Source organism: Centrocercus urophasianus, unplaced genomic scaffold, assembly GCF_019232065.1.
Source record: "Centrocercus urophasianus isolate 14NV4802_14NV808 unplaced genomic scaffold, USGS_Curo_1.0 seq_700, whole genome shotgun sequence".
Lineage (NCBI taxonomy): Eukaryota > Metazoa > Chordata > Aves > Galliformes > Phasianidae > Centrocercus > Centrocercus urophasianus.
Window position 1 is genome coordinate 1 of NW_024885312.1, and position 24,946 is coordinate 24,946.

The following is a 24,946-nucleotide window of genomic DNA, read 5'->3' on the forward strand; positions in this document are numbered from 1 at the left end:
CGCTGCTGCCCGGCCTTTTCCTGTAGGGCCGCCCCCTGGTGCTGCCCCCCGCCCCCAGCCTCACATCCCAGCCCCGGACGCCCAAGCAGAGCTGAGCTACAAACCGTCAAAGACAACTTTATGGGCCAGCACGGAAACAACAGGCAACACCGATCACACTACATCCCGAGCGAAAGCTTTGCCTTTCCCGAGGAGTGGGGCTGGAGGCTGAGACCCCCCTGGCTGCCATGGGGCGATGAGCAGGGAGCCCCACGCCCGTCCCCGCCGCTTCCCCACGCCCCAAACCTGCCCGCAGGGGCCAGGCAGGAAGTGGGGGTTCAGACCCATTCCAAAGGTGACAGCGCCATGCTGCAGGGCTTCCTGTGCAGTGCCACGTCCCCTGGGTGCCTCCCTGCCCCCACGGCCCCTGGTTCTGCTGGAGGAAGGGGGCAGAACGCAGCACGGAGCCCCCAGCCCGCCGCAGACCAGAGAAACCCATCTCCCCTCCCTCCTCCCCCCCCTGCAGCAGCCCCATAAAAGCCCCCCCGCTCCCCGCACAGCCTCAGGCCCTGCAGGGGGGCCCGGCTCCTCTCTCCCCGTCCCACGGCCGAGGCACTCGCTGGTGTGACAGGCGTCATGGCGGGGCACGGCGCTCCCCCGGCACAGGGGCCGCTGAGTCCAGTTTTTGGGTAAGGCTGCGGCCCAGGAGCCCGCGGGGTTCTGCTTTCAGTCCTGGGAGCGGCCGAGATCCGAACGGGAGCGAAGGCCCCGGTGAGCTGGAGCAGGAGAGCCCCGGCTCCGGGTCACATAATCTCACAGCACGAGTTCTGCTTTCGGGCCTGCAGAGGTGGAGGAAATGGCGTGAGCGCACCCCCAGCCGTGGGCTGACCTCGGCCCGACAGCTCAGCTCGTGTCCAAACCCACAGCCGCGAGGTTCGGCTCCTCTGGAGGGGTCGAGGAGCTCCACAGCCACAGCTGGGAAGCCGAGCTTCTCGCTGCCCTCATCCCATCCCATCCCACAGCTCACAGGGAAACCCCGAGGCAAGACTCACGGTCTTGTAGAAGGCTTTGGACTGCACGCCGAGCACCTCAGATTTGGACACCAGATCATCCAGCTTCTCCCCTCGCTCCAGCAGTGACTCCATAGTGTTGTGCTGCCAAAAGGAAGCGGTGCTGATGGCACGGAGCTCCCATGACGGAGCAGAGGGGAGCAGGGATGGGCAGCGGCTGCAGCCTCACCAGGATTATTTTGGTCTCGTCCAGCTCTGCCTGCACTCTGGTCATCGGGTCGGCATCACGGGGGTTCTGGGAGAGGAGACAGCAGCGTCAGCGCAGCAGCGACGCGCGCAGCAGCCCGGAAGCCCGGGCCCCATACCTGGTATTTGCTGAGGTATCCATCCAGAGCTGCATAGCTGATGGTGGCAGGAGACCCCGAGGGCCAGTCTGCCCTGCTCACCTGCCTGGAGAACTCCTCCAGGACCTGCGTGTGAGGGAGCAGGGTTTGTTCCCCCAGCACAGAGCTGGCAGACCCCCAGGAAGGCCCCGAGGTGACACACAAGTCCCGCCTGCGCCGCTCACCTTGTCCAGCAAAGTGAAGCACACCCGTGACGGGTATTCGTTGTCGGCAATCACCACGCCGGCCAGCCCGTCACTGCGCACGTGGACGTGGCACAGGTAGTCTGGGCAGAGAGGGGGGGTTGGGGGGGGTCCGGAGCCCCTCAGTGCTCCAGGAGGGAGCTCAGCTCCGCAGTGCGGGCAGGACTCCAGGCCTGGACCTGCTCTGCTCCAGCCCGCCCAGCACGGGGAGGGGAGGCGCGGTTGGAGGAGGCACAGCGCTCACCTTGCTCCTTGACCGAGGCCCTGCTGCCCAGCTCCGAGCGCTCCACAATCAGCTGGCTGGTGAAGGTCATGAATTCCTGCACGCTGCGAGCACAAAACGCCGGCTCTCAGCGACCCAGGAGCGTGGCCCCATGGGGCTGTGGGGCACAGGCTGGCCCCGGCCCATCCCCATGGCCCCTCTTCCCCTCCCACAGCCCCACTGAGACACTGGTGGGTTTTGTGCTGGGATTTCTCAGGGCATTTTCCCCCAGCACAGGCACAGCCCTTCTGCAGCAAATGTCTGCGTTCGGCAAAGAGCCACGATAAGCAGCAGTGGGCTCTGCAGATCACTTCACCGCGCTCAATCCGCCTTCGAGTGCATGTGTGACAGGGCTGCCCAGACTCCACCTTTCCCCTCACTTATTTGGCCCAAAGAATGGTTTTTTGAGATGGTTTTACTTAAAAGCATTTCCCTCTATCGCTGCAATTGCAGAACCAGATGCGCCAGAGGCTGCAAACAAACCCTCAGTGTGGACAGGGCTGGGAATTGGAACGCTGTGAGCGAGCAGCCCAACAGCTCCACTCCTGCCCCATCCCACAGGGCTCTGAGCCCTCCCAAACTCCGGGCTGAACCGGCTGGTCCTGAGCGGGCAGCGCCCAGCAGGGAGACAAAGCAGGTTGTAATTAGGCAGTGAGATGTAATGAGATGGCAGTGAGATGTAATGAGAAGGCAGTGCCTCCTGTGTGGGAGCAGAACGCGGCCCCACACACTCTGGGGACATAGGGGGGTCGGGGGCTCACCTGGACCGCTGGAAGAAGTTGAAGGTGGAGACATCGGAGGCGGCCTTCAGCAGCTGCACGCGGGCCTCACCCTTGTACAGCACGCTCAGGCTGTACAGCCTCATGGCGGGCGCTGCGGGCAGAGCGGGGCGCTGAGCAGCGTCCTGTGGGCAAGGGGACCACGGGGACCCTGCCAGCACCATGCTGGGACCTACAGGGCACACCCGGCCCAGACCAGAAGCCCACGGGGACACAAAGAAACCTCACTGAGCACAGCAAGACGACACTGGGACCCACTGGGACACCGTTGGGCACACCAAACACAACAGGGACCCCATAGGGACCAACCAGCACTCCACAAGGACTCCACCAGGACCTGAGCGCATCTGGACTTCAACAGGAACCACCAGAACCCCAAGAGCAGCCGCAGGGAGCTCAGCAGGCGCACCAGGACCCACAAGGACTCCACCCAGGGCCCCAGTGGGAACCACTCAGAGCCCACCTGGAGGACCGGGGCACGCGGGGACTTCCTTAGGACCCACAAAGACCCCAACGAGAACCCAGCAGGACCCCACCGGGCACACCAGTTTGATGCTGGGACACACCGGGATTCCACTGGGTGCACCGGACCCCACCGGTCTGGTTCCGACACCACCAGGAACCCACCGAGCGCCTTCAGACCCCAACGGGAACCGCCGGGACCCCCCCGGAACCCCACCACTACTGCATCGGGTCCACCGGGAACGCCCCAGAACCCCCCGGGAATCCATCAGAGCACAACGGGAAGCACCGCGACCTCACCGAGACCCACCGGGCAGTGCAACCCGCCGGGATCCCCCAGCACCGCAATGGGAACCCACTAAAGCTCCCCCGGTCACAAAAGAACCACACCGGGACCCCACGTTCCCTCCCTCCCAGCTCCCATCACCGCAGCCTCCGCCCCGCAGCGCTCCCGGCGCGGCTCCGCTGTCTCTGCCCTGCTGTTTCCCGGCCCCCTGCGGCCCCCGGCCCCTCCAGGCCCCGCCCCGCACCCCTAGGCCGCGCCCGCCCGGTACCGGCGCAGCGGGGCTGTTCGTAAGCGACGGCGGAGGGGAGAGCTTCGGACCCGGAAGCAGAAAGGCAGCGACCGGAAGTGACCCCAACGCCGGTCACTGCCACGGGGCCACACCTGCCTTGCGCAGGCGCCACCCTCGCTGCGCCCTCCTTCCGTCTTTCAGCCAATGACAGTACGGCAGGATGGCCGACCCCGCCCACCTGCCTCATCGGAGCGGGGAGAGCCAATCAGCGTCGCACTGACGTCATGCTGGGCGAAGGGCGGGGCCTTTTGTGGGCGTGGCCTGGTCTGGAGGCTGGGCTTCACCAGTGGGCGGGGCCTTCAGTGCGGGCGGGGAAAGGATTGGGGGCGTGGTCTGTGCAGGGGGCGTGGCCTATGGGGCGTGTCCGTCTGAAAGGGCGTGGCCTGTAGTGTGGGCGGCGCGCCCGAGATGGGGTGGGGCCACACCCATGGTACACGTGTGGGTGGAGCCTCGCGCGTGGGCGGGGCCTTGAGGTGGGCGGGGCCTCCGCGTTGGGCGTGGCCTCAGGTGTGGGGCCGGCCCCATGGGGCAGCCTCACCCCACAGAATGGCCCCCTCTGGGGCAGCCCCCCGGTGCGCCCTAACGCTTCTCTCACGACCCCACAGCTTCACCCCGCTGTGGGGCAGGCACCACGCTATGGGGCCAGCGCTATGGGGTCATCCTGGGGGGCCATGCCGGTTGGGCCCCACGTGGGGCTCCCCCCGGCGCTGTGGGGCCGGCGGCCGTCGCACTGTCACCTTTGTCACGGAGCCGCGGTCTCCCGTCTCCATGGGACCGCTGGAGAGCTGGCGGTGGTGACCAGGACACGGAGTGGTTGGTATGACAACTGCCGCCCGCTGACGGGCTGCACCGCTCCGCCGGGCGCCCACGGCCTCCCCACCGCCCCACGGGGCAGCAGGCAGAGCAGGAGGAGGGCCTGCGGGCACCCCGCACCCCGAGGGCCGCCCCGGGATGTGGGGAGCCGGGCCCGAGCCCTCCTGACGGGACGGCCGTGGGGGGGGACCGGGGGCACCCCATGAGCTAAGGGCGGAGATCCGGGCGGGGGGAACACGGGGGGACGCGGGGGGACAGCGGTGTCCGGCCCGCACCGACGGCTGCCCCCATGTTGGACCACAGGAGCAGGATGGAGAGCTGGCGGCAGGAGAAGGTGAGCTCCAGCACCGCGGCCCTACAGCCCCATAGCACCATCACCCCATGGCCCCATACCCCCATTGCACCATAGCCCCGTGGCCCCATAGCGCCGTAGCCCCACGGCCGGGCCCACTTGTGGCTGTGCTGGGCTGAGGTGCTGGCAGGTTGGGCTGTGGGTGCTGGGCGCCGGGCATTGCATGGGGCACGTGGGCTCTGACCCCAGGAAGAGCCCGGCAGGACCCTGCGTCCTGCACTGGTGTTGGGTGGGAAAGGACAGACCCGAATGCAAAGCAAAGCCCCACATTGGGAGCAGAGAGCTGTGGGGCCAGCACTGTGGGGAGGGGGGTGGCAGGAGGGCAGGGGGCTGCACGTGGGGTGCCATCAGCTATGCTTCTCCTTGTGGTGCTCCTAACCCCGAGACCACAGTGCTGTGTCCCCATGGGGGGGCTTGGGGCTGAGACCCCAAAGTTGGACTCGCAGGGCTTCAAGTGTCTGTGCTGGGGTGGGCATGGAGGGATGGGGGAGGATTCAGCGAGGAGCAGCGCCCAACAGTGTGGGGCGGCTCTGTGTCATCATGAAGGTGCCACTGGGGTCACCCCAGAGGTGCTGTTGGGGTCACCCTGAAGGCTCCATTGGGGTGACCTCAAAAGTTCTGTTGGGCTCACTCTGAAGACTTCCTTGGGATCGCATTGAAGGCTCCATTGGGGTCACCTCAAAGGCTCCGTTGGGGTCACCCTGAAGGCCCCTTTGAGATCACCCCAAAGGTGCTGTGGGGGTCACCCCGAAGGCTCTGCTGGGGTCATCTCAAGGGCTCCATTGGAGTCACCCCAGTTTCTGAAGACTGTGGGAGCTCGCCCTGCGGACTGCTTTGGGATTGTATTGAAGGCTCTGTTGGGGTCACCCCAAAGGCTCCGTTGGTTCGCTCCTTTGCAAAGCAGCAGCCGCAGGAAAACAGCCGTGGCGCTCGCAGCCTGGGCCCGCTGACTAATGAGGCCTTAATGCAGCGAGCACAGCTGGCTGGGGGCCGCGGCACGGCCGGGAGGAAAACAGCAGGGATGGCAGCGGGGGGGAACAGGGGATTGGGGTCCTCAGCACCCACTGCCGGGGGTCCCATGGCCCCGGGAAACCCCGCAGGTGGAGCAGATCCTGTCGGAGTTCCGTCTGAAGGAGGAAGACCTGCGGAAGGTGATGCACCGCATGCAGAAGGAGATGGACCGCGGGCTGAAGCTGGAGACGCACGAGGAGGCGTCGGTCAAAATGCTGCCCACCTACGTGCGCTCCACGCCGGAGGGGTCGGGTAAGGAGCCGTGGGGCTGCGCCCAGCCCTGGGCTGCGGGAGCGGCAGGATGGCCATGAGGCGCCCCGTGTGTCCACGCTGCTCCGCAGAGGTCGGGGATTTCCTCTCGCTGGACCTGGGCGGCACCAACTTCCGCGTCATGCTGGTGAAGGTGGGCGAGGGCGAGGAGGGGCAGTGGAAGGTGAAGACGAAGCACCAGATGTACTCCATCCCTGAGGACGCCATGACGGGGACGGCCGAAATGGTGAGCGGGGACCAAGGGGGTCCTCGCTGCCAAGGGAGGAGGGGTGTCCCCCTTTGGTGTCCAGTCTGGGGACAGGGTGGCTCCGGGGATGGGGCGATGGGGACATGGTGGCAGTGGGGAGGGGGCGGTGTGGACTTGGTGATGCTCAGGACAGACAGGGCGGCCGGGACATAGTGGCACTGGAGGTAGGATGATGGGGTCATGATGGCGGTGGGGATGGGGTGATGGGGATGTGGTGGCACTGGGGACAGGGTGACTGGGACACGGTGGCTCTGGGGGCAGGGCAGTGGGGACATGGCAGTGCTGGCGGCGGTGGCAGGGCTGTGGCAGTGCTGGGAACGGAGCGGTGTGGGTATGGTGGTGCTGGGGGTGGGGTGACGGGGCCACAGTAGCACCAGGGATGGGGACACTGCGGTGACATCCCTCCTGCCGTCCCCAGCTCTTCGACTACATCTCGGAGTGCATCTCTGACTTCCTGGACAAGCACCAGATGAAGCACAAAAAGCTGCCCCTGGGCTTCACCTTCTCCTTCCCCGTGCGGCACGAGGACATCGACAAGGTGAGGGGACGGCGGGGCGGGGGGACACAGAGCCGCTGCGACCCCCACCCAACGCTCCGTGCCCCCCAGGGCATCCTGCTGAACTGGACCAAGGGCTTCAAGGCCTCGGGAGCGGAGGGGAACAACGTGGTGGGGCTGCTGCGGGACGCCATCAAACGGCGCGGGGTGAGCCGTCCCCCCGGCCCCGCTGTCACCGTGTGTGTCCTCCCTGGGACCCACCGCCATCGTGTGTGTCCCCACCCTGGGTCTGCAGTCGCCACGTGTGTCCCCATCCCGTGCCCACCCTCACCGCGTGTCCCCATCCTGTACCCACTGTCACCACGTCTCCCCGTGTCCCTCCTGGCAGGATTTTGAGATGGACGTGGTGGCCATGGTGAACGACACCGTTGCCACCATGATCTCCTGCTACTACGAGGACCACCGCTGCGAGGTCGGCATGATCGTGGGTAAGGAGCCAGGGGGTCACAGCGGGGCGATACCGGGGGGCACGGAGCGGGCCCAGACCCCAAAGCCGCCCCCCACCCCCGCAGGGACGGGCTGCAACGCCTGCTACATGGAGGAGATGCACAACGTGGAGCTGGTGGAGGGCGATGAGGGCCGCATGTGTGTGAACACGGAGTGGGGAGCATTCGGGGCGTCGGGGGAGCTGGACGAGTTCCTGCTGGAGTACGACCGCGTGGTGGACGAGACCTCGCTTAACCCCGGTCAGCAGCTGTAAGGAGTGGGGCGGCGGCGGCTCCTTCCCCCTATGGAATGTGTGGGGTGGGGGAGCGGGGCGCTGACGCTGCGCCGTCCCCAGCTACGAGAAGATCATCGGGGGAAAATACATGGGGGAGATCGTGCGGCTGGTGCTGCTGCGGCTGGTGGATGAGAACCTGCTGTTCAGCGGGCAGGCCTGCGAGAAGCTCAAGACGCGCGGAGCCTTCGAGACGCGCTTCGTGTCGCAGGTGGAGAGGTACGGGGGGCGGGGGGGCCCTCGGGTCAGTGATGCTCCCTGTCCCCTCACCCCACCTTAAGGTCCCCGTCCCCTCTCCCCGACTGCCCCATGCGGGGTCCTCTGTCCCGTCGCTCCACGGCAACGATCTGCAGCTGCCCCATATTGGCTTCCCCGCGTCATTCCCCAGCCCTGGGGTCCCTTGCCCCGTCTCCCAACACCGGTCTGCCCCTCACTGAGGTGCCCCATCACCCTGTGGCAGCCTTCCAGAACAGCCCCACATGTGGCTCCCCTGCCCCACTTCCCCACACTGGGGTCCCCCATTCCGTGACCCCATGACAACCCCCTACAGCTGCCCTGTACCAGGCTTCCCTCCCTCATTTCCTCAGATGGACTCTGAGCTCCCCTGCTCATTACTCTCTCCTACGTCCCGCACTGGGGTCCCCTGCCCCATCTCCCCACATCAGTGTCCCACACTGGGCTTGTGTCCCACCAGCCCTCTACAGCTGCCCTACCCTGCAGTCCCTCTTCCATAGATGATCCCACTTTGTTCTCTTATCCCATTGTCTTACTTTGGGATCCCCTCCCCCATCCCTCCCCACCAGATTGTCCCACACAGGGGTCCCCTGTGTCATCACCCTACGGCAGCTGTTTCTCACTGTCTTTACTGAGGCCCCTGTGCCATCATCCTGTGAAAGCCCTCTACAGCTGCCCCATACTGGGGTTCCCTGCCTTGTTGCCTCACGCTGGACATCAAGCTCTGCAGCTCCGTCTCCCCACATCAGCGTCCTACGCCAGGGTCTGCTTTGCCATCAGCCCAACTCACTCTAATGGCTGTCCCAAAATGGGAGCCCCCGTCTTGTACCCCACATCAGCCCTCTACAGCTGCCCACACTGCAGTCCCCTATCCTACTGGCCTAGGTTGGTGTCCCCTGTCCCATTGCTCCAATTTGGGGCCCCCTTTTCTCTCATCCCATGCCAGCCCTCCAGAACTATCCCCACTGGGGTTCCCTGCCCCATCGGCCCACACCAGCCCTCCGTAGCTGTGCAGAGTTGGATTCCAGTCCCACGGGTGCCCCACGCCACTCCACGGCCCCATTCTACCCCCATCCCCCATTCCACACGCGGCTCTGTCCCACCGCAGCGATTCAGGCGACCGCAAGCAGATCTACAACATCCTCACAGCCTTCGGGCTGCTGCCCTCGGGCTCGGACTGCGACATCGTGCGCATGGTGTGCGAGAGCGTGTCCACGCGGGCTGCGCAGATGTGCTCCGCCGGGCTGGCGGGCGTCATCAACCGCATGCGGGAGAGCCGCAGCCAGGAGACCCTCAAGATCACCGTGGGGGTGGACGGCTCTGTGTACAAGCTGCACCCCAGGTGAGACCGTGGGGAGGCGTCCCCCCTCCCAGCCTCCGTCCTCCTCTTCCCGTTGCCCCGACGCTCCGTTTTCTCCTTCTAACCCTACCGTGACGTAACTCCATCCATAACCCCACCTTGGGACACAACGCCAACCTTAGCCATAGTCCTCATTGCAGCTGTGATCCTAGCCCTAACCATAACCAAAACCATAATCCTAACTCCAGCCATTACTCTAACCCTAACTGTGACCATAGCCCTACTCCTATCTGTAATCCTAACCCTAACCATAACCACGACCCTAATCACAACCCTGACCCTAACTGTGATCACAACCCTACTCCTAACTGTAATCCTAACCCTCACCTTAACCCTAACCCTAACTGTGACCATAACCCTACTCCTAACCACGACCCTCTCCCTCACCCTAACCCTACTCCCACCCAACCCCAAACCTTCTTCCTCCCCCCGCAGCTTCAAGGACCGTTTCCACGCCACCGTACGACAGCTGACTCCCGGCTGCGACATCACCTTCATCCAGTCGGAGGAGGGCAGCGGGCGCGGGGCTGCGCTCATCTCGGCCGTGGCCTGCAAGATGGCGTGCATGATGGGGCAGTGAGCCGGACTGGGCGGCGGGGACGCGCTGAGGAGCCAGGACTGATGTGGGAAGGGCTCGGCTGGCGCCGCGATGGCACCGGGGCTCCCCAATAAACGGGGTCGGCGTGGACTTCTCCTCTGGGAACGCTGTCCCAGCGTTGCTCTGTATGGCTGCCCTCTGCTGTCCCCTCCCCGAGACCCCCGGACCGTTCTGGGGATGAGGACGGAGCGCTGGGGGAGCCGTGGCCCCACCCGTGGGGCAGCACCCTGCGACCCCAAACCTGGCGGCCCCTTGGCCCGGGGGTCCCAGCGGTGGAAGTCAGCATCCCCAGCCCGCTCGGTTCTGGTGGTGACAGCCCTGTGGTGACATGTGCCGCCTCGTGGAGGTCAGAGCAATCATCGTGGGGCTAAAAACTGGGGGCCCCCGGTCTGGTGATCCCACGGGGGTTATGAGGGCACCTCAGGTGTCCCGCAGGGGTCTGCGGTGCAGGGTCTCTGTGGGGTGACACATCAGGATGGAGCCCGTGGGGCTGGGGACGCCCTGGGGGTTTGGGGCTGCCGAGTGGCACCCCAGGGTATGGGGGCCTCCCAGGGGCAGGCGTCATCTGGGGGCAACCTGGGTCTGGGAAGAAGCAGGCGGCCCCCGCCATGGGATGCCATGCTCTGATCGGTCCCAAAAGCTGCAGCATCTCCTGTGCTCTCATGGGCTGTGGCCAAAAAAAGGATCTCCTGTGCTTTGATTGGCTGGGAGCAACAGGATGGGATCCACTGGGCTCAGCCTGGCTCCCATCGCCGCATCCTCTCCATCAGCACACCACCCCCACGTCCCCACAGGGACCCCGTCCCCAGAGCCCCCACCTGCCCCCCATAGCTCCATCATTGAGGTCCCCACACGTCAGCCCCCCGTCCCCAGAGCTCCCACGGCCAAATAAAACCCAAATCGAAGGGGCGACAGAAGAGGTGAGCGGCTTTATTGCATGGGAACAGGGAGCAGAAGGAGGGCTGGGACGGGGCTGTGGGTCTGCGTTTTGGGGTCCATATGCAGGATGTGGGGTCTGCGCACAGGATGTGGGGCTCTGGCACAGGATGTGGGGCGCAGGATGTGGGCTCTGGCCGCGCTCAGCCTTTGCACATCCCCAGGGTAGTGCACACAGAGCGGGGATTGTCGTCATCTTGCAGCGCATCGCTGAGCTGCTGCCGGAGCTTCTTCACCAGCTGCCTGCAGATGTTCTTCAGGCGTTTCCCTGCACCGCACACCTTGTCCAGCGCTGTGTTGATGGCCTCCTGTGGGTCCCGGCCCTGTGGTGTCAGTGGGACTGCAGCCGCTGGGCCCCCCGACTCCTCCAGGACCCCGCACACCTCACTCACCTCATCAGGGTCGTCACCTACAATCTTCTGCAGCTTCTTCACCAGAGTGACGCAGGCTCTGCATTTAATCCCCTTGCCCAGTCCCATTGCATCTCCTTCATCTGCGTCCCACTGTGCGGACAACACAGACCCTCAGGGGGTCTCCCTCCCCGTGCCCCGACCCAGTGTAGGGCTGCCCCATAACGTGCCCCATGGCCAGGGCGCATCCTCACCGCAGCTGAGCCGTCCTCCAGCAGGTGCCATTGCTGCTCCCAGCGGCTCCCAGCAGCCACGGCCTGGTGCTCATCATGCGGCAGCTCAGTCACTGCCACCTGCATGGCTGGAGGTGCAGGGGTGTCACCACGCTGCCCCACAGCCACCCCAGGGATCACTGACATCCCCGTGTGCCCCCACCCTGTGCCGTGCACTCCTGACCCCATTGCACATCACCATCCCTGCCATCCCCAGGTTCCCACACAGACCCCTTCCCCATGCCCCATCTCCACTATCTCCATGTCCCCATGCTAAAACCTGGCCCCATGTCCCCATCCCCACATTTTCCCCATGTGTCCCTCAGCCCCCCACCCCCAGGTGCCGTCCCCAGGTCCGCAGCCCCATACCAGCCCCCAGAGCCAGCAGCACGATGAGCGCAGCAGCCATGCCGTCCCTTAGCGCAGGTTTCAGCCCCGCGTCCCACCCCGTGCCTTTATAGCCCCCGCGGCCGTGCGGCGGGGACGGCTGAGCCACTCAGCGTGGAGAAAACCCAACAAGGCCTTAAAATGGAGAGGGACCGATTCTCTGCCCCACACCTCCGCCCCTCACCTCCACCCCGAGCGTCACCGCGGCAGGAAGAGGGGAGGGAGGGGGGCACACCGGGCCCTGCTCGCTGCGCGGCCCCGCCGACGCAGCGGTGCGGGGTGATGCCGCCCTGCCCGCAGGCCCCACGCGGGGCTCAGGTCACACGGGCCCGGCGCTCATCCCCCAGGGCGGACGGGACGCGCGGGGCTCGGCTACGCTCCGTAAGGCCCGGCGGATCCGTGGGGTCGCGAGGTCAGCGCGGGCCGCGGGATGCAGGCCCGGGCCCCCACCGTTACCATGGCAACAGCACCCCCGCGGCCACCGCGGTTACCATGGCGCCGCGCCGCTCTGACGCCACTTCCGCCCCGCGGTTACGCCACTTCCGCTCCCCGAGTTCGCGCCATTCCGTATCCCCCCCTCGACCCCGATGTCCTCCGTGCCGCGAGGAGGCGGCGGCCCCCCCGTGACCTCTGACCTCTGACCCCGTACGTCACCGTGGGGGAGGGTCGTAGCGGGAGCACGGGGTGGCTGGTGGGGGTCCCGGGTTGTGTGCGGGGGGTTCACGGGGCGTTTGGGAGCCTTTGTGTACCGGGGGGGGTGGGCTGTGGGGGAATTCGGGTATCGGGGCGATTCTGGGCGGGTTCAGGGGCCGGGGGGAGAGCAGGGGGCGACTGGAGGCTTTAGGTGGCACTGAGCGATTGGGGGGGGTCCTCCGGGGGGATTTGGGTACAGGGGGAGATCTGGGGAGGGTTAGATTGTCGGGGGTGATTTGGAGGGCAGTGCGGGGGCTGCGGAGCGATGGGGGGTGGGGTCATCTGAGGGGGCTGCAGATACCAATGAGTGACCTGAGGGGGATTGGGGGTTATTGGGTGTCGGGGGGATTCTTGGGGCGCTTTGGGGTTTTTTCAGTTGCCAGAGAGCTGAAGGGCTGTTTTGAGGGACTTCATCTGCCAGGGAGTGACACTGAGGGACCTTGGGGGAATTTGAGCACCCGGGGGGTGCTGGGGGGGGTGGGGAGGGGGCAGGGTGAGAACTGGGAGGGGGCAGGTGCCAGGGATTGACTGGAGGGGCAGTTTGGGGATTTCAGATGCCAGCCAGCAAGTTAAGGAGCATCTTCGGGGGCTTTAGGTACCAGGGTGTGATTTGGGGGAGGGTTCAGGTGCCAGGGAATCTTTGGGGGGCATTCAGGTACCATGGAGTTATTTGGGGGGGGGGGGCATTTCGGGTCCTTAAGGTGCCGCAGAGTGACGGGGAGCACCGTTCGGGAGACGTCGCATGCATTTGGGGCACGTTTCGGGGTTCCTCACGCTCCCCTTCCCCTTGCAGCCCTGCAGCCATGTTCTCAGAGGTCACCCCCCCACCGGGGCACACCCTGCTGGCCCCCCCCTCGGCCGAGCCCCCCACCTTTGCCCGCGCCGGCAGCAACTTTGCCGACCGTTCGCAGCCCTTCCGCCTGGGGGAGCGCAGCTTTGGCCGGCAGTACGCGCACCTCTACGCCACGCGGCTGCTGTGCATGCGGCCCCGCCTGGAGCAGCAGGCACGGCTCCGATGGGGTGAGCGCCCCCCCGCCCCTCAGTCCCTCGCTGCTCCCCGCTTTTCCTTTCTCCCCGGGGGGACCCCGACATGCTGTCCCATTGTCCCGCGGCGTACAGCGTATTTCTGGGATTGTTTTTCTTTTTGGAACTCCCAGCTGCCCCCCAGGCACACGGAGCGGGGGTTGGAGCTGCTCGGCTCAGCAGGCCGCTTCCTGCCTCCAGGCAGTCGCATTCCTGGCGTTGCTGGTGCCGTTCCCAGCCCCCACCTCCCCCCTCTCATCCCATCCCAGTGCCAAACCCTCACCCGTTCTGTCTGTGGGACTGGAGCGCATTGCTCACCCTCGTACTTCCCACCCCAAAACCCAGCGGGGTGACAAAGCCTGGAGGGAGACCCCAGACATGGGGACACCCTTCGATGGCTGCTTTCCCAGCACTGAAGCAGGATGAGGGGTTTGCTCCGGAGGCCTCGAAGCTCCGGAGGGGCGTTTTGGGGAGCACTCGCAGCGTGGTGGAGGGGGGAAGCGATGGGTGCAGGCTGAGCCGCGCGGCCCCGCAGGTGATGGCGTGCTGCTGCGGAAGCTGTGCCAGCTGCAGGCAGGCGAGCGGTGCTGCGTGGTGGGGACGCTCTTCAAGGCCATGCGGCTGCAGCCCTCCATCCTGCAGGAGATCAACGAGGAGGTAGGGTGACCCCCCCGCCCTGCTGCTTCCTCCTTGGCCGCCGCGCTGGCGGCACGCTAAGTGAAAGCAGCCCGGCGCCAGCACGCAGCTGGAGAGCAGCCCCGGCACAGGCCGCGCACCCCACGAACCTGGGGTCCCTCTCTTGTTGTGTCCCCCCAGCACAACCTGGTGCCGCAGCCCCCCCTGGCCAAATACGTGGACCCGTCGGACGAGCTGGTGCTGGAGGACGAGCTGCAGCGCATCAAGCTGACGGGGAGCATTGAGGCATCGAGGCTGGTGACAGGTAGGGGACGCACGGGTGGTGGCGGCCCGGAGAGCCGCGGTGAGGCTGAGTGCCCCCCACCCGCTGCAGGCGCTGTGCTGGCCGTGTATGGCCACGAGCAGGAGGATGGCAAGTTCCTGGTGGAGGAGCACTGCTTTGCCCACCTGCCCCCACAGCTGCCGTGGCAGGGACCCAGCGCAGACAGGTGAGTCCTTGTGGCGTCCCCGGTGTGTCCCCACACGGCCCCGGGGACCATTTGTCCCATCCGTCCGGAGGGATGCAATGGGGGCTGCAGCTTTCTGCCCACCCCCCGCCCAGGTTCGTGCTGCTGGCCTCGGGGCTGGGGTTGGGCAGCGGCAGCGGCGAGTCCCTGCTGGGCACTCAGCTGCTGGTGGACGCGGTGACGGGGCAGCTGGGTGCTGAGAGCCAGCAGAGCTGTGCTGCGCTCATCTCCCGCGTCCTGCTGGCTGGGAACCTTCTGAGCCAGAGCACGCAGAGCCGCGACAGCCTGCACAAGGTATGGTGACAGTGGGGGCCCGGCAGGAGGGAGGGAGGGAGGGATGGAGAGAAATCGTGCTCCTCACCGCATCCTCGCTGCTGCAGGCCAAGTATTTGACCAAGAAGACGCAAGCTGCCAGCGTGGAGGCGGTGAAGATGCTGGACGAGATCCTGCTGCAGCTCTGTGTGAGTGTCTGGGCTGGCGGAGCGGCTCCCGCAGCCCCTCGGGCCCCCAACAGCCCTGCTGTGCCTGCAGAGCTCCGTGCCTGTGGACGTGATGCCTGGGGAGTTTGACCCCACCAACTACACGCTGCCGCAGCAGCCGCTGCACCGCTGCATGCTGCCCCTCTCCAGCGTCTACCCCACGCTGCAGCTCGTCACCAACCCTTACCAGGCTGACGTGGACGGTGTCCGGTGAGGCACGGAGCGTCACCCAGGCTGGGATGCCGCTGGCGGCACGGGGCTCTGCTGTAGGTTGTGCTGAGTACAGATCCGCCCTCAAAATCCAGGTTCTTGGGGACGTCGGGGCAAAACATCAGCGACATCTTCAAGTACAGCAGCATGGATGACTACCTGGAGATCCTGGAGTGGACGCTGCTGGCGGGGCACATCAGCCCCACGGCCCCCGACACGCTGGGTAAGGGGCTGCGGGTCCCAGTGCCACGCAGTGGGGTGCGGGGTCGGATTCCGCAGCTCACTCTGCTCCTCCAGGCTGCTACCCCTTCTACAACTCGGATCCCTTCATCCTCGCCGACTGCCCACACGTCTACTTCTGCGGCAACGCGCCCAGGTTCCAGTCCAAGCTGCTGACAGGTGGGTGATGGACAGCTGCTGCCCGTCCCCGTCCCCGCTCGCGTTTGACGCCCGCCTGTCCTGCAGGGGAGGATGGGCAGCGGGTGCTGCTGGTGGCAGTGCCAGCCTTCAGTGCCACGCAGACCGCCTGCCTCGTCAACCTGCGCGACCTCAGCTGCCAGCCCATCAGCTTCTCCATCTTTGGTGCCGAGGATGACAGTGACATGGAGGTGGGGCAGTGACAGCGCAGTGCAGACGTCACCTCACCGCCCTCCTGCGCCGTACGGTGGGAGAAGCAATGCAGTGCTGCTACCAATACAGCTGTTTATTTGTGTAACAAAACCACGCCAGGGCCCTGCCCTGCTTCATCCATGCCCGGGCGCGGGGACGCGCGTCTGTGTGCCCGCCCGGCCCGGGGCTCCGGGAGCGCGCACGGTGCCCACGCGGAGCGCCGGGAGGCGGAGCGAGGGGCCGGGCGTCCCCTAGTCACCAAAGTTCACGGTGTAGGTCTCCGCGGTGGTGAAGGGCCGCGCCGTCCCCGTGCCCTCGTCCCACACCTCCGTCACCGTCACCAGCTCGGTCACCACCTCCGTCTCGGTCTCCATCTCCCAGGTGCCCGCCGTGGGCGGCTCCTGGCTCCACGGCGCGTTCGTGGTGCTGCTGAACGTGGGCAGCGCCGTGCGGGGCGGCAGGGTGGTGGGGAGGGCGGCGGGGCCGGCGGTGGCGTTCAGTCGCCGCAGCCTCATCCGCTCGCGGAGCCGCTGCCGGAGCCGCAGGCGCTGGCGCAGCCGCAGGCGCTCGCGGAGCGTCATGGGGCGGCCGGGCACCACGCGGCGGATGGGCCGGTTCCCGTTCATGGCCATGATCTCGCGGATGCGCTTCCAGTTGGAGCGCGCCAGCACGAAGTTGCACTGCGTGGCGCCGATGTCGTAGAAGACGCTGCAGGTCTTCGTGCTGGGGTTGTAGCCCTCGGCCCGCGCCGACACGCGGTACTCGCCCGGGTTCAGGATGCGCCAGTAGTCGCCGCCGCTGGCTGCGGTGCCGAGGGGTGAGGGGCCGCGGGGTCCGAGGGTCCGAGTGCCGCAGCCCGTGGCGCCCCGGCCCGGCTCCTACCTGTCCTGATGCTGTGCTTGATGCCGCTCACCACGATGGTGGCGTTGGCGATGGGCTCTCCCTGCTGGTCCGTCACCAAACCCTTGATCCCGCGGTGGGTCTGCGCAGAAGGGGACGAGGGCAGCGCGCTCGGTGTGAGGGGACGACGGCCAGCCCCCGGCGCCGCCTCCCCGTGCCTACCTGCTCCATGAAGGTGAGCAGAGATTCCTTGTTGTTCTCCCACTCCTGCTGCAGCTCGCTCTCGTGGGGGAACTTGTCGCAGCCCAGGTAAATGGAGAGCTCCAGGCAGTTGGTGTGCAGGTAGCTGAAGTCATTCATGCCTGCCGAAATCCCCGTGGGATCGGCGCTGCGGTCACCGCCTCCCCCACCCCCGGCTCACAGCAGCACCCTGAGGTCTCCTCAGAGAGTCCAAGGGGCTCCGCCTGGGCGCCCACTTACTGCCAGCCCGCGGCCGCCACTTGGCCCCCTGCACGATGCCCATGGCGTCAGTGACGTCCTGCGCGTGGCAGCCCCCGCGGAAGGTCTCCGTCATGGTGAGGTGCGCCGAGGCGTAGGAGATGGCCAGCCAGCGGAACACGGCGTGGTCGGGCGTCTCGTGCACCTCGGGCCGCTCGCTGTCCTCGTCCTCGTCCGGCGGGCGCGGGGCTGCGGGGCTCTCGCTGTGGGGCCGCGCTGCATCGAAGGGGAAGGAGACCAACTTCTCCCCGCCCTGCAGGTTGGCTCCCAGCACGAAGGGGTTCTTCTCCATCCAGGCCATGATGGCTCGCGTCTCCACGGCCACCTGGAGAGGGGACGCCGTGCCACCCGTCCCGCCGTGCCACCGCCGTGCTCACGGGGCGGGCGGGCGCTCACCGCAGCGTCCTGCAGGTAGTGCTCCGGGACGGGGATGTGGTGGCCGGGGAAGCGGTGCGGCACCAACTGCCGCTCCTCGGCTGCCCACAGCGGGGACGTCAGGTCGGGGAAGTTCTCAAACAGGTCGAAGCCCTCCTCCGTCCAGTGGCCCAGTGCCCAGTTGCCCAACTCGGAGCCCTGAGGGAGCAGCGACGGCCCCCGCGCCACCATCGTCCCGCTGCCACTGCTGCCCCGTTTCAACACCTCCCACGTGACACCGCTGTCTCAGTGCCACCATCCCAATGCCACCGCTGTCCTATTGCCACGACCCCAGCGCAACTCCCACCCCGTTGCCGCCACCTCCGTCCCACTGCCACCATCCCAACGCCGTCACCATACCAGTGCCACCACCATCCCATTGCTGCTGCCCCAGTGCCACCACCATCATGGTGCCAGCGTCCCAGTGCCACTACCTCAGTCCCACCACCATCCCCCTGCCACCACCCCAGTGCCAGCATCGTCCCACAGCCACCATCCCAGTGCCACCACCACTCCAGTGCCTCCACCATCCCATGTCTACCATCCCAGTGCCACCATCCCAGTGCTACCATCATCCCAATGCCACCACCATGGTTCCAGCATCCCGGTGCTACCGTTCCACAGCTACCACCCAGTGCCACCGCTCCAGTACCACCACCACCCAGAGCCGCCACCACCCAGAGCCACCACCACCCGGAGCCGCCACCTCCACAGTGCCACCATGCGCAGCCCCCCGCCCTCACCGCCTCCTGTGCCAGCTCGTAGCCGTCGGGGTTGAGCGCTGGCACGAGGTGGATGCGCGTCTCGGTGACCAGGCTGCGCACGCGGGGGTTGCCATCCTGGTACTCCTTGCACAGGAACTGCATCAGCAGCAGCAGCAGCTCGCGGCCCAGCGCCTCGTTGCCATGCAGCCCCGCCGTGTAGCGGAACTCGGGCTCTCCTGCGGGGAGCCGTGGGTGCGGGGTGTGTGGGGCTGGGGGTGAGCTCAGCCCTACTGCGTATGGGGCCACCAGTAGGATCAGGGCCTGGGTTGGTTTTAGGGTCAGAGTTAGGGTTAGGGTCAGCTTTAGGGCTAGGGTGAGGGTTGGCTGTGGATTTAGGGTCACAGTTAGGGTTGGGGTTAGCTTTAGGGCTAGTGTTAGCTTTAGGGTCAGGGTTAAGGCTAGGGCTAGAGTTAGTTTTAGGTTTAGGGTTAGGATTAGGGTTAGCTTTAGAGTTTGGATAATATTTAGGGTTAAAGTTTGCAATTAGGGTAAGGGTTTGGTGTTAGCACATAGGTAAAAGGGCTAGTGCTTAGGGTTAGGGTTGAGCTGTGGGTTAGGCCAACATTGGGGTTAGGTATAGCGGGGTTAAAGCTCGGCTTTAGGGCAAAAGTTAGGGTTGGTTTTCGGGTTGGTTGGGTTTAGGATAACGGTTAGGTTTAGATTTGGAGTTGAGGTTAGTGCTTTGGTTAGGGTTAGGGTTGTATTTGGGATTAAGGGAGGGTAGGGTTAATGTCAGGTAAGGCTTTGGCCGTTGCTGCAGTGGGACAGGATTGGTGTCAGGGCTCCTAAGGCGCGGGTGCGGCAGTGACAGAGCTCAGGGCACGGCCACCTCCAGGTCCCCACGCCCCCCTCACCCGTCTCGTGCTCCCCCGGGTTGTCAGAGATCTCCATGGCGTAGATCTTCAGCCCCCGCGAGCTCTTGCCGATGTTGTAGATGCGGGTGATGGTGGGGCACTCCTCGTTCACCACCTTCATCAGCTGCGGGGGGAGAGGGAGAGGACGGGCGCTGGGAGGCGGCGCTGGGAGGCGGCGCGGGGACGCGGCTGGGACGGCGCCACCAAACCCACCTGCCTCATGTCCTTGTAGCTGTGATGACGGAAGTCCAGGTTGTCGGCTGATGTCACCTCGTTCTGCTGCGCGTAGTAACTGCTGACAGCTGCGGGGACAGCGATGTGGCCGCGGCGCCCTGGGGTCCACGGCCCCCGTGTCCCCTCCCCGATGCCACTCACGGGAGAGAGGACAGCCCAGCACCTCCAGCCGCAGGCACAGGCTGCCGTTCCACGTCTGCGGGTACACGCGGATGTAACGCGCCACCATGGGCTCGGGGAACTCGGTCAGCACCGGCGTGTCCTTGTCCACGTTGCCATAGAACTTCTGCAATGGGGCACAGCAGGGTGGCACCGCGTCCCCATCGCGTCCCCGCGTCACCCCGTGCCCCCCCCCCTACCATCTCCTCGTAGCCGTTGGTGTACATCACCCAGTTCTGACTGTCGTTGCTGAAGCCCACATAGAAGCTGGTGACGAAGTCCTCGCTGCGGGATGGACGGAGGGGACGGCGTGGGACCCCGCAGTGCCACCCCTCGGCCCCACCGGCCCCCGCCACCCTCCAGCCCCATACTGGATCTGGGAGTCCCGTCCCTGGGTGATGACGCCGGTGAACTTGGTGGTGCGGCGCGTGTCCACCTCCAGCCAGTGCGCGCGGCTGTCGTCCTCTGCACACCACGCACCGTCAAAGAAATCATCCTCGTTGGGACCCGCCTGGGGACAGCAAGGGGACACGGATGAGGTGAGGAGGGGACAGGGATGGGGATGGGAATGGAGACGGGATGGGGATGGGATGGGGATGGAGGTGGCAATGCGGTGATGATGGGATGGGGTGAGATGAAATGGGAATGGGGATAGGGACCAAAATAGCGATGGGGTCACGGTGGGATGGGAAGGAAGCAGGGAAAGGGATTGAGACAGTGATGGGGTGAGGATGGGATGACAGTGGGGTAGAACAGGATAGGGACTGATAGCAATGGGGTGATGATGGAACGAGGATGGGGGTAGAACGGGATGGGATAGGAATGGGAACACGGGTAGGGGTGGGATGGGATGGGATGGGATGGGATGGGATGGGGGAGAAGGTGGATATGGGATGGGGACGGGATGGACGCCCACCTGCATGTTGAGGCGGCCGCGCTGCGCACCCAGCCCGTGGCGCAGCATGGAAGAGGCCAGGATCTGGTCATCCTCCACACGGTGGGACTCCATGCCGATGGGAGGGCACCCTGTGGGGACAGGGGACGGGAAGGCCGTGGCACTGCAGCGTAGCGTCCCCGCACACAGGGATGGGAACACTCACTCGTCTTCTCCTCCGGTGCTGCCCACTCATCCTCATCTGGCTCCCACTTCTTCCCACCTGGCTTTTTGGGTTTTCCTAGAGGAAAGGCGCACAGTGAGGGGGGCACAGGCTGAGTGGGACGCAGGGTTGGGGGCACCCACCTTTGCTGTCCCGGCCCTTCTCCTCTGCCCACGGATCCTCCTCCTCCTCCTTGCTGCTGCCACCCTTCTTGGGCTTCCCTGGTGGGAAAGCAGTCATAAGGAGACAGCGATGGGACAGGGACAGATGTGGGAATGGGAAAGGAGTAGAGATGGTACAGGGACAAGGACAAGGATGGGACAGGGACAGGAATCAGACAGGGACAAAAATGGGACAGACAGAGATGGGGACAGGGCTGTGCCACTGCCTCTCACAGGGCTTCAACTTCTCCTCGTCTGTCTCCATCTCCTCCTCTTTCTCCGGTTGCTTCTTGGGCTTGGGCGGTGGGAGCAGCCCGTAGTCGACTATGGGGTGGGGATGGTAGTGAGGGGCTGGGATGCCCCTGGGGACCCCTCAGAGCCCCCTGGGAGCAGGGGATGGGGCCGGGGGTCACTCACAGTCATCGTAGTCGGGTCGCTCCCAGCCCTCCTCGTAGTCGCGCTCGGTCACGGGGCCGGGCAGCGGTGCGGGGGGCTCCTCTGGTGTGGCTGGGGATGGGCAAAGGGTTTGGGGTGCCTATGGGGTCCCCTATGCCCTTGCAGGGTCAGCGTGTCCCTACGGTGTCTTCATGCTACTGTGAGGCCCCCCCTTACCACAGGGGGTCCCCACATCCCTGAAGGGTTTCCCCTATCTCCATGAGATCCCTACACTCCCACGGGCTCTTCCGTGTCCCTTTGGGATCCTCTATAGCCCCTATAGGGTCCCCACGTCCTGCAGAAACCTGCATATCCCTACAGGATTCCCACAGCTCCTGTGAGGTTCTCCTGTCCCTGCTGAGTTCACATGCCATTATGGGGTCCCCATGTCCCTGCAGGAACCCTGTGGGATGTTCATATCCCATAGGATCCCTGTAACCCCCACGGAGTCTTCTCCATGCCCCTGCAGGAATCTGGTTGTCCCATGGGATCCCCCTGCTCCTGTAGGGTCCCCCTGGACCTATAGAGTTTCTTGTTGTTTAGTGTCCCCATTTCCATGCAGGAACCCACCATCCCTATGGGATCCCTATACCTCTAGAGGTCCCCGTGCCCCTATAGAGTCCTAATGCCCACATAAGGGACCTCCACGTCCCCATCGATGACCCCTGCAGGATTGCCATGCCTCCATGGGGCTCCCTGCACCCCCCACACCAGGACGTCCCCATGCCCCCCCCATCCCTGGTGACCCCAAACCCACTCCCAGCCCTGGGGTCGCCCCCAGCCCGTGTCCCCGCACTGACGCGCTGCCGTCTCCGGTTGGGGCCAGACCCGGTCGGGTTTCCTCCTGTTCGGGGGTTTGCGGGGCTTCTGCTGCCGCCGGATGTACTCAACTGAGGACAGAGGGGGACACTGATGGCGGGGCCGTGAGGGGGTGAGACCCCACGGTGCCCCGTGAGCCCCAGTGCCGTACAGTCCTCATAGTCCTCCCGCTCCAGCTGCTCGTTGTAGTCCAGTGTCGGCGGCTCCGGCTCCTCAGGGACCTCTGCAGGGTGACACGGGGACGTGGGACAAGGAGGTCGGGGGGTGACGTCAGGATGCGGGGAGGTGTCCCGGAGATGAGGGACACGGCAGCAGGGCACGGGGAGGTGGTGACACGGGGTGGCTCTCACCTGCCTCAGGCTCAGGGCGCCGATCCTCCCGGCCCCACTCCCAGCGCTGGGTTGGCCGCTCCTCCAGCTCCTCTGGGGACGGGGACACGGGGGGTGTGGGGTGGGACATGGCCGGCATTGCGCTTTGCCCCCACGGAGCCCCTTGGTGCCCCCCCCCCGCTCACCTCGCTCTCTGCCATCCTCCTCCTCCTCCTCCTTCCCCTCGGGGATCCACGGCTGCCCCACAGACAGCGATGTCCCCGGTCCGTCCTCACCCCGTGGGGGCTGTGGGGCTGTGGGGGGCTCCCAGGGGGTGTCGGGTGGCTGCGGTGGCCTCGTGTCCAGGGGCTTCTTGGTGGCCTTGGGGGGTTTCTCTTTGGGGGGTTTTTCCTTGGGGGGCTTCTCCTTGGGGGATTTCTCTTTGGGCTTTTTGGAGCCCTTGGGGGGCTTTTCGGAGCCTTTGGGGGGCTTCTCCTTGGGTTTCTTGGGGGGCTTTTCCCCGTCAGCCTTCTTGTCCCTGTCCCTGTCCCTGTCCCTGTCCTTCTTGGAGCCCCGGGCTCTCTCTTTGGGTTTCTTGGTGGGCTTGGGCCCTTTGTCCTTCTTGGGCTTCTTGGGTTCCTCAGGCTCCGTCAGCCGCTGCGGGGGCTCTGTGGGAGCAGGGTGGGATGAAGGCACCCCCTGCCAAGTGTCCCCAGCCCCCCCTGTGCCCCCGCTCAGTGCCCCCAGCCCTGCCCAGCACTTCCAGTTCTGTCAATCTCAGTTCACCCCGCCTCATTTCACACCCCCTCAGTTCCCCCCGTGTCATTACCCCCATCCCAGTGCTCTCATCTTGGCTCCCCTCATCCCAGTTCCCTTCATCCCAGTGCCCCCACCTCAATTCTCCCCCATCCCAGTGTCCTCATTCCAGTTCCTCCCATCCCAGTTCCACCACTCCAGTGCCCCACACTCCATTACCCCCATCCCATTACACCCATCCAATCACTTCCATCCCATTACCCCCACCCCAGTTCCCCCCACCCCTTCACACCCCATTATCCCCCACCCCATTACCCCCATCCCAGTTCTTCCCTCCCCAGTCCCACATTCCACCCCATCACACCCATCCCATTATCCCCCACCCCATTACCCCCATCCCATCGCTTCCATCCCATTACCCCCATCCCATTCCCTCCCCCCCCAGCTGCCCATTACCACCCCATTTTCCCCATCCTACTACCACTCTCCCAGCTCCCTCCATCCCATTTCCCCATCCCAGTCCCTCTCCCCCAGTCCCCCATTCCCACTCCATTATCCCCATCCCGTTACCACTTTCCCATCTCCCTCCATCCCTTTGCTCCCACCCCACGACCCCCATCCCATCGCTTCCATCCCCTTACCCCCATCCCAGCGCCCCCCATCCCGTCACCCTTTCCCCCAGCCCCTCGTGCCCCCCCGCCCCGCGCTCACCACCGTTCCCCGCTCCCCTCTCCCCGCCGGTCCCGGGCTGAGCTCCGAGCCGCACATCGCTGCCATCCCCTCCCGCAACGCCGTCCACGGGCGCCAGGAAACCGCGCAGGAACTCTTCGATCTCCGCGTCCGTCAGTGCGGGAGCGGCGGGGCCCGGCCCGGCCCCGGGCAGCAGCGGGAGCAGCAGCAGCAGCGGGAGAAAAGCGGCGGAGCGGGGCGGCATGGCGGAGCGGCACCGGGCGGAGCGGGACGGGACGGGACGGGATGGGGGGGGGGGGGAGGGGCGGCACCGCCCTGCGGGGGGACCGGCGCGGGCCGGAGCGGTACTGAGGGCGTGGGACGGAGCTGCGAGGGCATCGCGCTGATATCGCGCTGATATCGCACTGATATCGCGCTGGTATCGCACTGATATCGCACTGATATCGCGCTGGTATCGCACTCACACCACACTGCCACTGCACTGGCATTGCACTGGCGCTGCAGGGGTGCAGCCCTGCCCTTGGCACTGCGCTCCATCGCGTCGGTGCTGCACGGGCACGGCAGGGCAGCAGCACCGCACAGCACCGCACAGCACCGCACAGCACCGCACAGCACCGCTCCCCGCTCCCTCGCGCCGCTCAGGACCGGCTCTCCGTGGCACTGGCGCCGCACGGGAGCGGGCACGGCGCCGTCCCTGCAATGGCACCGGGCTCAGGACCACCCCTGGGTGCCGCCCAGCATCGGGGTCACCCCCGTTGTCTCCATCCCGCTCCCCCAGTCCCTCCACCGGGCCCCGCAGGCTCCCCGGGCCCCACGGAGGCCGAGCCACGTGGCCGAGCCCCCCCGCGCTCGTCACACGCGTGGCCCCCAGCCCGGCTGTGACTCAGCGCCCAGACGCGCCGCGGCGGGGGTGGCGGGCGAGGGGGGCTGCCGTGTGGCGACCACAGCTTCCCAGTTCCTCCCAGTAACTTCCCGGTGCCCCCAGTTCACCCGACGCTCCCCGG

General features: G+C 65.8%; 6 protein-coding genes across 10 annotated transcripts in view; 3 read left to right on the forward strand and 3 right to left on the reverse strand.

Moving 5' to 3' along the window:
* Positions 1-546: 546 nt before the first annotated feature.
* Positions 547-3,734, reverse strand: YKT6 (YKT6 v-SNARE homolog). Its single transcript, XM_042837456.1, has 8 exons — positions 3,633-3,734; positions 2,599-2,710; positions 1,820-1,902; positions 1,558-1,658; positions 1,355-1,459; positions 1,219-1,284; positions 1,032-1,133; positions 547-818 (listed from the first exon to the last, which is right to left on the reverse strand). Exons 2-8 carry the CDS (start codon positions 2,700-2,702, stop codon positions 783-785), a joined length of 597 nt encoding a protein of 198 aa, XP_042693390.1. The 5' UTR covers positions 2,703-2,710; positions 3,633-3,734; the 3' UTR covers positions 547-782.
* A 652-nt stretch (positions 3,735-4,386) lies between these two features.
* On the forward strand, positions 4,387-9,794 carry GCK (glucokinase). 4 transcript variants are annotated; one of them, XM_042837453.1, is made up of 11 exons: positions 4,387-4,470; positions 4,770-4,800; positions 5,919-6,081; positions 6,171-6,325; positions 6,765-6,884; positions 6,954-7,049; positions 7,231-7,330; positions 7,415-7,598; positions 7,684-7,839; positions 8,963-9,196; positions 9,650-9,794. In XM_042837453.1, exons 2-11 carry the CDS (start codon positions 4,777-4,779, stop codon positions 9,792-9,794), a joined length of 1,377 nt encoding a protein of 458 aa, XP_042693387.1. In that variant the 5' UTR covers positions 4,387-4,470; positions 4,770-4,776. The 4 variants fall into 4 exon arrangements, with proteins under 4 accessions (XP_042693387.1, XP_042693386.1, XP_042693388.1 ...); XM_042837452.1 differs by lacking the exon at positions 4,387-4,470 and having other exon boundaries at positions 4,756-4,800; XM_042837454.1 differs by lacking the exon at positions 4,387-4,470 and having other exon boundaries at positions 4,756-4,800; positions 7,415-7,588; positions 9,650-9,761.
* Positions 9,795-10,722: 928 nt separating this feature from the next.
* On the reverse strand, positions 10,723-11,833 carry LOC122170519 (antimicrobial peptide NK-lysin-like). 2 transcript variants are annotated; one of them, XM_042837443.1, is made up of 4 exons: positions 11,740-11,833; positions 11,353-11,459; positions 11,141-11,251; positions 10,723-11,071 (listed from the first exon to the last, which is right to left on the reverse strand). In XM_042837443.1, exons 1-4 carry the CDS (start codon positions 11,777-11,779, stop codon positions 10,892-10,894), a joined length of 438 nt encoding a protein of 145 aa, XP_042693377.1. In that variant the 5' UTR covers positions 11,780-11,833; the 3' UTR covers positions 10,723-10,891. The 2 variants fall into 2 exon arrangements, with proteins under 2 accessions (XP_042693377.1, XP_042693378.1); XM_042837444.1 differs by having other exon boundaries at positions 10,723-11,056; positions 11,740-11,832.
* Positions 11,834-12,297: 464 nt separating this feature from the next.
* On the forward strand, positions 12,298-16,024 carry POLD2 (DNA polymerase delta 2, accessory subunit). Its single transcript, XM_042837442.1, has 11 exons — positions 12,298-12,402; positions 13,244-13,470; positions 14,009-14,130; positions 14,290-14,413; positions 14,483-14,597; positions 14,711-14,909; positions 14,996-15,076; positions 15,147-15,304; positions 15,400-15,527; positions 15,602-15,703; positions 15,770-16,024. The coding sequence occupies exons 2-11, from the start codon at positions 13,254-13,256 to the stop codon at positions 15,922-15,924; spliced, it is 1,401 nt and encodes a 466-aa protein (XP_042693376.1). The 5' UTR covers positions 12,298-12,402; positions 13,244-13,253; the 3' UTR covers positions 15,925-16,024.
* Positions 16,025-16,154: 130 nt separating this feature from the next.
* On the reverse strand, positions 16,155-24,186 carry AEBP1 (AE binding protein 1). Its single transcript, XM_042837446.1, has 21 exons — positions 23,967-24,186; positions 22,703-23,164; positions 22,539-22,610; positions 22,340-22,411; positions 22,170-22,259; positions 21,352-21,441; positions 21,169-21,258; positions 20,917-20,994; positions 20,777-20,851; positions 20,593-20,702; positions 20,048-20,187; positions 19,877-19,961; positions 19,659-19,803; positions 19,497-19,585; positions 19,284-19,407; positions 18,409-18,605; positions 17,648-17,824; positions 17,234-17,576; positions 16,976-17,115; positions 16,796-16,895; positions 16,155-16,715 (listed from the first exon to the last, which is right to left on the reverse strand). Exons 1-21 carry the CDS (start codon positions 24,184-24,186, stop codon positions 16,165-16,167), a joined length of 3,450 nt encoding a protein of 1,149 aa, XP_042693380.1. The 3' UTR covers positions 16,155-16,164.
* Positions 20,048-24,946, forward strand: part of CAPG (capping actin protein, gelsolin like) — an 8,806-nt gene continuing 3,907 nt past the window's right edge. The window contains exon 1 of the mRNA XM_042837447.1: positions 20,048-20,215. Coding sequence (XP_042693381.1) covers positions 20,211-20,215 — 5 coding nt within the window. The 5' untranslated portion in view covers positions 20,048-20,210. The remainder of the gene's footprint in view (positions 20,216-24,946) is intronic.